Source organism: Vipera berus (assembly GCF_964194415.1).
Source record: "Vipera berus genome assembly, chromosome: 3".
Classification (NCBI taxonomy): Eukaryota; Metazoa; Chordata; class Lepidosauria; order Squamata; family Viperidae; genus Vipera; species Vipera berus.
Window position 1 is genome coordinate 99041724 of NC_138204.1, and position 14143 is coordinate 99055866.

At 34.5% G+C, this 14143-nt stretch overlaps 2 protein-coding genes across 2 annotated transcripts in view; one reads left to right on the forward strand and one right to left on the reverse strand.

Annotated features, from left to right (window-relative positions):
• CDC73 (cell division cycle 73) overlaps window positions 1–14143 on the reverse strand; it is a 131208-nt gene that overhangs the window by 36492 nt on the left and 80573 nt on the right. The window lies entirely within an intron of this gene.
• On the forward strand, window positions 9765–11307 carry B3GALT2 (beta-1,3-galactosyltransferase 2). The gene has a single exon (XM_081326092.1). It carries the CDS (start codon window positions 9780–9782, stop codon window positions 11043–11045), a length of 1266 nt encoding a protein of 421 aa, XP_081182218.1. The 5' UTR covers window positions 9765–9779; the 3' UTR covers window positions 11046–11307.

Below are 14143 nucleotides of genomic sequence, written 5' to 3' on the forward strand. Positions count from 1 at the left end.
GGGGAGAGAGAACCGACCCCTGAGGAACTCCACAAACGAGAGGCCTCGGGGCAGATCTCTGCCCTCCCGTCAACACCGACTGCGAGCGGCCCAGGAGATAGGAGAACCACCGTAAAACGGTGCCTCCCACTCCCAACCCCCTGAGACGCCACAGTAGGATAGGATAGTAGGATAGTAGGATAGGTCGAGGTGAGAGGTCTAATAGGACTAGGACAGAGAAACAACCCCTGTCCCGAGCCCACCAGAGATCATTCATCAGCGCGACCAATGCCATCTCTGTGCTGTGACTGGGCCTGAAACCCGATTGGTATGGGTCCAGATAATCAGTTTCCTCCAGGAACAGAGGAAGCTGATGCACCACCACACTCTCAACAACCTTCGCCAGAAAGCGAAGGTTGGAGACTGGACGATAGTTATTTAAAACAGCCGGGTCCAGGGCAGGCTTCTTGAGGAGGGGTCTCATCACCAAATATTTGTCACAAAAGAAATTTCAACTCTCAGTTCATGTATATTTTAATATAAACTGTGTCTCATAATTTGTACTCATTTTTTTTAAAAGTCTGACAATGAAGAAGTACATTAAAATATATTTCTGCTATACATTTGGAATAACGACTGATCTCAAGGATTATTAAAAGCATGAAAAACCTTTTCCACAACCTTTGCCACTTCATGGTTCTCAACAATAGGAGCTAGGGTGAGTTAGAATTTAAACTGAAGGGAAATGAAAAACTAGAAATATACACAGCATTTTGATTTAAGTGTCTCTGGTATGATGAAAACCTGAAATTAACACTATAATTTATTACTATTATTTCAAAATATAAGGAAGAATTAAGCATCTATTTATTAACATGTTCAGAAGATAGGTTTCTTCTGAATGAAAAGCTCATGACTGAAGTAGCTAAATCTATATGAAACGACACTATAAATTATATACAGACACTAGATACTAATCTTATATTTGTAGTACTTGGTTATAAATATCAACCCTCTTCTCCACAATTCTGCATTATTGGATTACTACCATATTCATTTTATTACTAACATTAACAATACAAGTTTGTCATTATTAATATGGCTCTACTGTTTATTCAGAAACAAAGTGTGTTTGACCTTTCCTTAGAAGGTACTGAAATGAATCTGCAAAGAGCCTCTGTTCCTTGGAGAACTGGAAAGGCTAAAAGGACAGAGAAGTTTATGTACAACAAATTTTGAAGATGCAACAGACAGATTCCATTTTCAGGTTGATAGTTCCTCTGTAGTCACAAAGAATATATTAGTAAAGAACAGTGTCATTCCAAAAAGGGAAAACAATCTTTGGGAAAAGAACAATCAGAGGTATCATCTTGAATCAAATATATTTTACTGGGGATGGTAGACTCTTGGTACTGTATATGACAAAAGATACAGGAAATTGTGTTTGCTGCAACCATACAAACTGTCAGTTGACTTATTTGCTTAACATAATTGCAGATTATTTTACACCATCTTAACAGTTAAATAGATAGTACTGGAGTGTGCGCTATAGTTAGGCTGCATATTAGCAACATTAATGTGGAAAAAAACAGGTGAATTAGGTTATTTTGAAACTAAGTATGAAAGGATAGAGATGCATCAGACATGGTATCAGAAGGAAATGGGGCAGAACCACTTCATGAATTAATTTATGAAGTTTTTCTTAGGTTTGTCAATGTGTGGGTGGATGGAAATAGGTCATTAAAATATAATAAAACATGACAAAATAGCCAAAGGTCAGAATAGCTCAAGAACCATTAAAAAACTGTATAAACAAAAAAAAAAACCTTTTGAGAAGAGTTACCATGGACATGTTGTTGGTTTCATGCAAACTGAAAAGTTTACAAACCAAGATGCAATTGTTCAAGTAATTGGCCAGTGGATTCCTATTGGATCAACTGAACAAAACTGAGAAAAAATGTTCTTTGTTCCAGGCCAATGTGCTATTAGGCTAGTGCCTGGATCACATTGAGTAAATGGGTAAACTAGGATGACAGCTGGAGTGCTGTTGCCAATGCTGATTTTTTTTGTGTGTGTGTGATCCAGAATGTTATTTTAGGGCAGGATGTGATAGAATTTGTACAGCTAACTATTGGCAAAAAAAATCATATGGAATTTTAGACAGATACAGCCTCCCCTCCTCTCATAGTTCCTTATTAATTTTCTCAATATGATGGACCTTGGAGAAAGGAATCAGGAATGGAGCTTGTGAGAATTAGCACACAGGGGGTTCAGATGGTTTAGTTCCACTTTGGAAAAATGAACATCTATTCTGAATTATCTCACTTCATTTTGTGATCTGATGTGATCATTTTTTGACCTTGATGAAATCCAGCATACATACTCTGCCATTTAATTAATTAATTAAATTTCTTTGCTGACCATCTCACTGTTGAGGTGAATCTGGGCAGCTGACAATACTATACTTTCATATAGTTTGGATACATATATCCATGGTTATATTTCCACAAAGGTGTTAAATATGTCCTTTTAGCATTTACATTTACTTTTCTAGTAACAGCAATCCATATACTATTAAAACTTTTGTTCCCATAATCTTTAATGAGGCAAAATGGTGCAACAATTTTTGAACCAAGGTATCTCAAATGGACTTACTTACAGAACTGTCCAAAATCTGAGATCCAGGATTCCAAAGGGAATAAAATCTGAGAAAGTTGTGGCTGCTTGAGGGAGTAAGGGTGGCTTTCTGATGCTTCCTGACTACTTTCCACAAGGAAACTCAATTCAGAACCAGATGAAAGTTGGCTTTCTCCCTCTCCCACTGCTGTTTTGCCCACCTATGGTCATTTTGTTTTTCCCCCCTCTTTGGTAAGGAAATATCTCTGAAACAATAACTAAATGGGTCCATAATATGGAGCTGATATGAAATAATAAGAGAATGATTATCCAGAATAACCATCATAATCAAGGAGTTCACTTCAACCACTCCATTGGCTCAATTACATAGAATTGATTCTTAAGCTTGCACACCCCATTGACGAAGAAGAATATATATTTCTCTAATTTTTAGCATGAATTATTTATCACATTTATATCACACCTCATTAAGAGGGCTCACGGTGGTGCACAAATTACTTCCTCCTAATTTTCCCTACAACAATAAACTCGTAAGGTTTGTAAGGACTAGGAATGACTGGTCCAAAATCACCCAGTGAATTTCTGAGCTGAGGTAGATTAGTGTGGATCTCCTCATTATTAGTCTACCTCCTTAATCCTACACCAGCATTCATTATGCAGAACAGTTTGAAGAAGAAGTAGAAGTAGAGGAAAACAGATTAATTTATTTCTAATGCCAGTTTCTGCAGTCAGTAGCCAAAACAAAGTCATTTTTAAAAAAAACTGATCAGGAGAGAAAGATCAAGGAAATTATAAATCTGTTATTTAAATCTCTCTCCAGGGTACACTGATCAAAACCATTATTCAATTTTAAAAAGTACCAGACCCACTCTTTTTCTTTAAAAAAAAAACGAATAGAAGTGGCTTCTGAAAAAATTGAGTCTTGAATTTGTAATCTTTTAAAGCTTTGGAGAATGTCAATAAATGGGTAAAACAATATTCTGGCAATAATATTCTGTTTATTTGGATTTGCAAAAAGGTTTTGACAAATTCCTTCACAAAAGACTCCTAAAGTCACAGACAATTACATTTGGGGATTTTTTTTTAGCTTGGAAAGAAAATGAATGAGGATCTAATTGCTAAAAATGTTTAACCTCTAATATTTACAAATGTTTAACATGATGCCAATCTTAAATAGAAGAAAAAACCTTTCTCCTTCAAACTGCATTACAAACCAAACCATGGCTCATCCTATGGAGTTGAATGGCAGGAGATTTTGGAAAGCCTTTTAAAAAAATGTATTTACACAATGCACAGTTAAAATTATTTTATTATCAAAAGTAATAACTCTAATACAAAGGAAATAGAAATAAATTTGTAGAAAACAAAGCTATAATCACTGCGAGTCAAGAAGGTTATATCTTCCTATCAAAGTCAATGTGTTTTAATCTCAGTTGAGATGAAGGAATCTAGTAGAAATCATAAAAATGCTTACAGCACAAATATATTATTTTTGCAATAACATCATGATGCAAACATCATTTGCCCCCCTCTCAGATGTGCATAAAAACAAGGATGCTTTTGTACTCAAGCCTGACTAATGGAATTCTTCAAGTGCTTTTTAACCACATGGAAATAAAATGCTCACTAATTAAATCTTTGGCCTCATTTTTTTAAAGAAATGGGTATCAAAATAATAACCATAATGATGTAATTGTTTTATATATTTAAAATATGGTGAAGTTCAAACAGGCAGAAACTGTTTTGACTAACATTTTCAAAGTAAGGCATGTGTCTAGTATAAGCAGATAAATTTACCTCAACATAATTTATAAAAATCTCAAGGTAGCTTCTGAAAAATGTTAAAAGGTCAATAGTAAAGAGTTTGCATTTACTATATAATGCAGAAATCTGTTTGGATTAAGATAAACTAATATCTGACCTTAAGACACATTTAAGAAGTGGCAATGTATAACACTAAAAATAAAGGAAGGCAATTGAGGAAAACACACTGATCTCATCAATCTCATCATCTCTCATTTTATTCATTCAACACTATGCTGGATGTGTGTATCGTTTGTTGAAGAGAAGCAAAAGCAGTAAGCTCTCTGGCTGCTTTCAGATTTAGTCCGAATGAATGCAAACTGTCACGTGGGACATAGGCAAGCAATGACGTGAAATTCTGCTCTGTCAGAAGACAGCATCTGTCAAAAGCCCACATTTAAACTGCTGCCTTCCTGTGTAGCAGCCGAAGAACTACGGATTGGATTTTTGTGAACAAAACCTTCAGCTAAATCCCTTTTCTTCCTCACATCTTTCAACTCATCCTTTTGGGTTACTGCCTAGCAACAATGAAGAAAGTGGGCTAAATCTTGTTATCAAAACCCGGAGAACAGCTCCTGATTCTAGCTAGTTCTTGCTGCTTTGCCTCACATTGCCACTAGAAATATGGATACTGAAGAGAGAACACAGCACTGCATTGTCCAAGAAGGGAACCACCAACTGTAAAAGCTCCAATGCTTCTTTTGTCAGCAGCAGCAGACAATGTCTGCGAGGGTGGAAACTAGAAGTGCTGCTTCCGTCTCTTGAGAGATGACCACAGAAAAATCAAGAAAAGCAGATTGGTGATCAGGGAAGGAAGCGGAGCAGGAAGCATACAGATGGACACAGTGGATGCCTTGAAAAGCAGTCTCGGGCAGCAGGCTGTTGGGGGGGAGGGAGATAAAAGCATGGCTGATAGCATCTTTTTGGCTGAAGGGATGGTGTGCCAAAACTACTTGCAGTGGGCATGATCTTTTCATGCTACAAATGGCCTGAAAAAGGAAGGTATGTCAAATCATTGTATGATATTTCATTCAAGTGCATGATTTCTTAACAGAATAGAGAGCATTGTCATCCACTCATCTAGAAGTCAGAGTTAATGCTTCCATGGATGATTAACTGTGTTAATGTATACATTTATATAATGTACACACACACACACACACACACACACAGAGGGCTTTTTGTGTGCACAGCTGATAAAAATGTGACTGGACTGAAATGTGCTTGTTGAGAAAACCCTCACCTGTAGTCTACTGTTAAGACTGGGGAGATTAGAAAAATGAGAAAGACAAGTGAGGAAAGACTGATAGCAATAACAAGTTATATAAAATAATCTCCTTCATTCTCTCTGTCTTAAAAAATACCAGGTAATCAAACTAGGAACAATTTAACTCTTACTAGTGTTTCAGTAACACAGCTATTATGTGACATATTCTGAAAACCATCAGAGCAGACTTAAGACAGTCCAGTAAGTTCAATAGGATCTTCAACCTTTCAAGGTTTGATTCACTCCCTCAGCCCCTAAAACCCGGTGCCATCTGATTATTATTAGCAGCCACACCTGATTTGACATACACAATCCTCTAAAAGGGCTCCAAAGAAAAGGAGTGATTTGGGATTTGAGTGTCAGGATCAGCTGGGTAGAAATATCAATAACCATCAGAATTCTCAGAAGGAAGCATCAATACACTGTTTCCTTCAAGATGGGGGTATATATCACATCATCCCAAGTTTTGAGTAGCATGTGATGTTTTGGGCTGTATAATAATAAAAAGCTGTTATTAAGCAACTAAATTGCCAGCATTTATAATCAATTAAACTTTATGGTTTTGTTTGAAATGCTTATTGGAAAAAACACGTTACTTATCTGCAATAAAAATTGAAGACCTCAATCTATTGCAATTTTAATACTGCTTTACTGCTTGAGTCCTTCTCTTCCAAAACCCTAGCCAACAACTAATACTAAATCATTAACAACTATTAAGCATAAATGTGTATAATAATATAGAAAAAAATGGATAAATCTGGTTTTGAGAGAATAATAGGACAAAAGCTGAGGTAAATTACAAGAATAGAATAAACAACCTGAGAACATGTATTTTGAAATATCTATCATGTATAATGTTTAAAAACCCTCAGTCAAAAAAATAAGTTGCTTTACATTCCACGGATTTTTATTTAAATGATTAGGATTTTAAAATGACTAATGAAGATTCCCCCACCTGGTAAGTCTCAATGCAGGTATGTCAAAACTAATATCAGGCCCCATTTAATACAGACATTTAAAAATTGCCCTGCTTAATAGATCAAATTTCATTTTTCCATATTTCCCTCCCAAATAGTCTGATTACTGACTGGAGCTCTCAAGAGATAAAAATAAATTATGGGCAACTTAAATATGCAAGTCCATAACTAAAACAAAACAACATCAATTTAGTATTCACTTTGAGCTGAGCACCTGAAACTCGAGGAGGCATTCAGAATAGCTTTTTAATATAGGCCATGATCCAAAGTGGCCCATTTATGATCTGAGAGCAAGCACTAGCTTTCACAGTTCCATTGCTGTTTATCTCAGTGCAATGTAGTTTTCTGACCCTCAAGAGTGGCTTTGGGGATGCTTGAAACTGAGAAAGATCCAGAGTGTTTTGATGCCACACATAGTGTTTTGGATCCTAAACTAGTAAACATTTTGCATTCTGTGGAGAAACCAACTTTAAAATGTACATGCATCTATGTATTTTGACACATTATACTAAATACATTGTAGCCATATTAAATCTTAAAATAAGTGCCCTCTCTTGTTACGAAATTGTAACATACATGCAAAAATATTAAGTAACTGATATAATTGCTAATTTTCTTACAAAACCAATGTAATTGTTTTCAGCTAGGATTATGTTAAGTATTTTATGTATTATTTGACTGGATATAATGTAATATATCGATTAATGTTTAAATCACCTTATTATTATATTATAATAGAAAAGATTATCCTTTTCTGTGCACTATTAAGTGCACTAAGGATGCAGCTTAGTTCAAATAAAATCTAATTCTAAAACAGCATAGCTTAGAGGAAGTCTTTATGGTGTCCTCCACATAGTTGCACCAGTTAACTATCTCAAGCAATTAATACATATTAAAATACAAACAAATCATCCAAAAAGATGATTTTAATTTATTAATTTTTAAATTAAAAATGTAAATTATAAATCAGAAATTATTAAAATATAATGTTAGAATTGATCCAGGACTTTTATAGATGTTTAAATTTGAAACCTTTCAAGTTCAAAGGGGCTAGTTTAATAGGATATTTATTGTTCCAGAGACAGTTTTGAGAATTTTAATTTATAGCTCAAGGATGGTGTAAGTTTTACAAAGATGTACAGCAACCTACAATTCAAAGCTAAGCCTACTACTTGCTCCTCCTAGTGGTAGTTAGTACGATTAACTGGAGCTTTTGTTCTGAACGACAGAAAATACTTCTTTTGAAATACCAAAAGATTTCACACGTATTCCATACTGTACTGAATTTTCCTTAATGTCTACTGAAAAAAATTAAAAGACTGCATTCCCATTTATTTCCAACTGTTTTTGCTACTGTATATTTAAGTTCCTATTTGAGGTAACACCATGTTGAAGGCCAATTTAACATCATAATACCTCAATCAAAATTTTTAAAATGAGAAACTGACATTGAATATGCCATCCATGCAAAACAGTACTCTTTTAAATGAAAAAAAAATGTCAAAATAGCCTTTAAGAGGCAGCAAAGTCAATAATTACAGTGTAAATTTACATTTTAAAAAGTATTATTTCTTATTAAAAATGTACATATGACTTTTACTCCTGCTCAGAGCCCCAGCATTTAAAACAAATAAGAAAGGTGATGTGTGGAATCACAAATCAATTTATATTGTGTTCAAAAAGGCTCAGTTGAGGATAATATTTGAGTTTTAATATGCAGTATCATGAAACTTTTATATTACCTTTATTCTACAATACAAAAATGAAGTAATAGTGAGAAATGTTTTTATAAAATTTTAGTTATGACCTACCAATAATATTTAAATATTGCTTATAGTATCTGATATGTATATCTTTTCTATGAAGGCTGATTTATTTCTAGGAAGTACTAGAATGCATAGGGAATGGGTCTGTAAGTGCAAATACAATTGGAATTCCAAATGAATCGCAACAGTTTAGAAGCGAAAGGGTTATTTAATGTGATTTTTTGAGTATAATATAATCATGTAAAGAAAATAATATCTAACTCTATTATAACTTTTAAGCACATTTAAAAGGATTAAAACCACTTATGAATCAAAATGTTCAATATTTGTTGGTTCTGAAGGATATTTAAGTGAGTTATCTGCATCCTGAAAATTAATTTTAAAAAGTGCATATTCTCACTGACTTTCTGGACACAGGAGGGGCCAATGGAAACAAGCCAAGCAACATACTGTGACTAACAGAACTCTGCTATAACCAGTCATTTACGACTGCCCCTTTATCAGTGTATGACAATTTCCCAAGAAACACTGAGACGAGATACTGTGAATCATACTAGTAATGCATTCAAATTAGCTTTAATTAATTCACATACTCCTGCCACTGGGTACCAAGTTCTTTATATTTGATCTTTACTGAGAACCCATATGTTGGTTTGACTCAAGTCATTAATCATCTTGCTCCAAGCAAACCTATTTTAAAACATATATCCCAGTAAGTATATGGGATTGTAGCAACCCTGTTATTAGAAAGTACTTAAAAAAAGTAACAAGAACTATACACAAGAGCTATACCCAAGAACTTCAGTGGCAGATACAGAAGGGATTCTTGAAGGTAGAAAGTTTTAAAACCACAGGCATGTAATCTTCTTTTGTATCGGTGTCATATATTACTCTTATAGCTTTTAAAACAGATTGCACAACAGCAAACTGGGTAAGTATTGGATATGGATTTGAAGAATATGAGTTCAAAACCTGCAGGACTTAGAAGTAATCAAGAAAATTTGGGAGCTAACTTACCAACTGTAAAAAGGGAATAAATAACCAAGATGGTTTGGATGCCAAACCAATAAATAAGAAATAATTTGAAAATTTAACAGTAGTGCATAAGTTACTAACATTGTTTCCTCTTTCTGTTAAAAAACCCTCTTCTTTTTCATATGTTCCTTATAAAATGAAAGCAACCTTTAAAAAGCTATTATCTTAAATCTCATTTGATTTTTGCAGAGCTTGCCAGTCATTAGCCATCTGCCTATAAAAGACGCAAGATGAATTCCATGAAATAGCAGTGGATCCCAACAAAGAAAGCATTTCCTTCAATCATTTTCATATCCATTATTGGATACTTACAACATGCTTCAGTGGAGAAGGCGGCATTGCTGCTTTGCCAAAATGACCTGGAATACCAAACGGTCTCTCTTTCGTACACACTTCATTGGTCTACTCTCTCTTGTGTTCCTTTTTGCTATATTTCTGTTTTTTAATCACCATGATTGGCTGCCTGGGAGAGTTGGATACAAAGAAAACCCTGTGGCATATACTACACGGGGATTTAGATCAACAAAAAGTGAAACAAACTACAGCTCTTTAAGGACCATTTGGAAAGATGCCGTCCCTCAAACCCTGAGGCCACAGATGATTAATTCCAATGATACAGGAGTGTCACCTCAGGGAGTTACTGGTTTAGAGAACACGCTCAGTGCTAATGGGAGTATATACAATGCAAAAGGAACTGGGCATCCAGCTACATATCATTTTAAATACATCATCAATGAACCTGAAAAATGCCAGGAATCAAGTCCGTTCCTAATACTTCTTATAGCTGCAGAACCAGGTCAGGCGGAACCTCGGCAAGCTATCAGGCAAACCTGGGGGAATGAAAGCCTAGCACCTGGGATTCAAATAGTTCGGATTTTTTTGCTAGGCTTAAGTATTAAATTAAATGGATACCTTCAGCAAGCCATCCTAGAAGAAAGCAGGCAATACCATGATATTATCCAACAAGAATACTTGGATACTTATTACAACTTAACAATTAAAACACTCATGGGGATGAACTGGGTGGCCACCTACTGCCCAAACGTTCCATATGTTATGAAAACTGACAGTGACATGTTTGTAAATACAGAGTATTTAATACATAAGCTTTTGAAGCCAGAGCTGCCTCCCCGGCAAAAATACTTTACTGGCTATCTAATGAGGGGGTATGCACCTAATCGGAACAAAGACAGTAAGTGGTACATGCCACCTGATCTGTATCCAAGCGAACGCTACCCTGTATTCTGCTCTGGTACTGGCTATGTGTTTTCTGGAGATTTAGCAGAAAGAATTTTTAAGGTTTCACTGAGTATCAGACGGTTGCATTTAGAAGATGTATATGTAGGCATCTGTCTTGCCAAACTGAGAATTGACCCAATGCCCCCACCCAATGAGTTTGTCTTCAATCACTGGCGGGTTTCTTATTCCAGCTGTAAATATAGTCATCTAATTACCTCCCATCAGTTCCAGCCTAGCGAACTGATCAAATACTGGAACCACTTGCAACAGAATAAGCACAACGCCTGTGCCAACACAGCAAAAGAGAAAGCAGGAAAATATCGTCATCGTAAACTACACTAGAAAGGACTTTTCTAAAAATTATTGCAAAGTGTAAAAAGAAAAATCCAGTGGAAAGCATGTACAGCAGGGGGGGGGAGGGAACGATGTGCTTAAGAGGGAGATATTTAAGATAAAGCACTTAATGTGTGAAAATTATTTTTTTAATTTTAAAAAATTATCTAATTCTTTAAAATATTACAAAAATAATATTAACCAAAAGGTTTTCAATGGCAGGAAAGAGAAAGGCGGTATCAAGATATTTGTGTTAATGTGCAATAATAAGCATGCACAGCTTGGTGGTACAATTGCTATTTTATGTGCCAATAAAATTCACTACGCAAATATTCTATATTAATTTAATTTTTAAAAGATTATTTTAAAAAATGAAGGAGAGTGAAAAACAACTGAAAAAATACAAATCAAATTCCTTCCATGGATTGAAATTTCAGCCGAGTATACATAATTTTCAAACATGATTTTATGTGGCACCAATGCTATCAGAGTTTTTAAAGAATTCCCTTGCTCCACTAGAGATAATGTCTTGGAATAAGAACACTGACAACTATATAAAATCTCATATGGATCACAGCTTGCCTCATTAAAACATTCTTAATTAACTGTTTTCTTGTAAAACAAGCCCTTTCAACAGTGAAAAAACTTTGATTGCCATGTAAGGCACACCATTATTTCTTGATAATTTTTACCTAATATTTTAGTGATCTATCAAAATAGAAAGGAACTACTTTTAAAGACTAAATGAGAATATACTAAATTCAAAAGCTATATTTACATATTTCATTTGGAAAATATATAACAATCTACATATTTTTTTTAAAATAGGTATTGTCTCAGGTTTCCTGTGATGTCATCTATTTTTTCAGTTCACATAACAGCTCCCACTCAACAAGAATTAGTTAACTAAAATATTCTCTCTATATACACACACACACATTATATAAGTATATAGTATAAAGTATACATAAAATAGATAGCTTAAAATTAACTGACAATGTTCTCCATAATGTCTCTCAAACTGAGCAGAAAATGGTTTGTAAAACTATCAATTTAATCCTGACATTTAGTGAATAAGCAGGTTTTAAAATTTATCAATGACACATTGAAATTCTATTAAGGTTCTTTAACAGAACTTTTCTGCAGCTTCAAATTGCCAAAATATATTAATATAAATGCTAAACTGTTGAGATCATTGCTTTATTGTTTATAATCAGACTTCAAGCTTAAAGATGTTATGATTTCAAACTTCAAAGATCTAACTAAACAAAACAAGAGCCATCACCAGGAAACTCAACTCAGTCCTTCAGAATACTCATGAAATGCAAATACTATATTTGCAAAATAGGTGAACATTCTCCAGAGGTTTTTCTTCATGCAATGATCTAGGCTACTACCAGTATGAATACTTTCAACTTCTATTTTTCAATCTGGCATACTAGAAGGTTTTTTTTAGCAACATAATCTTGTTTTGGGCAGGAGCTGACTATGTGTTACTGTTAGTTATTCTCAAACTGCAGCTCCTATACTTCCTTTCCATTGGCAATGGTAGCCAGAGTTAATAGTTATAGAGGTCAAAAAGAACCAGAGGGCCATGAAGCACCATCCACACCATCCTTGATTTAGAAATGTATTTAACAAAGTAGCAGAGAAATGAAAACTGGAAAACAGAAAAAGTCATATTTATCTCATCCAGTGCCTTTCTGAAGAATTTATATATGTCCATCCTATTTCTAATGTGGAATTGCAAAATTCCACTGGCTGTTTTTGCCCATGATAAATCTAGTTAATTATGTATGCAGTATTCTTATTACCTACAAGCATTAAAAACTACTTCAGACCCAACGTGGGAGAAATTGCCTCAATGGTTTACTTGTACTGACTGAAATATGAGCTCATTAAAAGGAAATCAAGCCATAGAAAGTTGAAAAAAGTATGGAACATTCATTGTTCCTATACTGATGTAGTGGATTTAACAGGGGAATACATTATAGTACCTGTTGTTTGTCCTCATCCTCCATTAAATAAAGTACTATCAGATGATATTCCTTCATAAGAGGTTAGGTTTCTCAATCTTAATAAAAAAATGTACTGGAAAACCAGGAATAAGCAGTTTCCTTTACACCACAAAATTTGTCTGAAATCAGATTTATGTTTATAGATACTGCTTCTGATTTTTATATTTCTACAGTTAACTAAGCCACATTTTGTAAGCATTAAAACAAAACAAACTGTTCAAAATCAAAATGTACATAATAATGGGCAACTAATAAGCCAATGTACTGATAGCAATAGCAAAAATATTTAGTTTGATGGCCTCCTTAAGACAACCAAAACTATTAGGAGTATAGTTCCAATAATGTTCTCTCTTAAAGAACAATTCTAAATGTGAAACAATGCAGCAACAAACTTTTAAAATATAAAAGGAAACCAACTGGGGTTTATTTACAACCAGCAGAAAGAAGTGAAAAGGTTGTTGTATTTCTGGCTTACTGGGAATTGCTTCCCTTTATTCTCAATGGATTGGAGCCAGAGAAAGCTAACTTTGATTGCACAAGTTCCAGTGAAATTAATGAGAATGGTTACCCAAGAAATCCTAATTGTTCCAATGGAAACTAAATAAAATCAAAGCAGTTGGGTTAACATATAATGGCTTTAATAGACACTAATTTTTCCATCTATGATTGTAATGGCTAAATACTAAGTGTGCATTTTAAGCTTAATATATTTTTGTTTTATGGAATGGTATTTTATGAAATAAAATTAGTTAATAGTTTTGCCCATGAGAAACAAGTCTGAACTGTTAAAGCGGGAATAGGCAAGCCATAGTCCACAAAGGCTTCCCTGCATCCCCAAATCACACCAATGAACCAGGCTTAGAATGCCTACATTTTAACTGAATGATTTCAGACCTTTGTAACTGTTGTTACAAAGTCTGATGATAAGGATGGGTGTGATTAAAGGCATTCCATTCCAAATCTTAACCAATCTGCAATTTTTTAAAAAAAGCTGTGGGAGGGCACCAACTTTGCTTTTCTTAGGGCAGCTTCATGCCAAACTCAGTTCTCTTCAAGCCTTTGGAGAGCTTTTGGAAGAAGAAAAATATA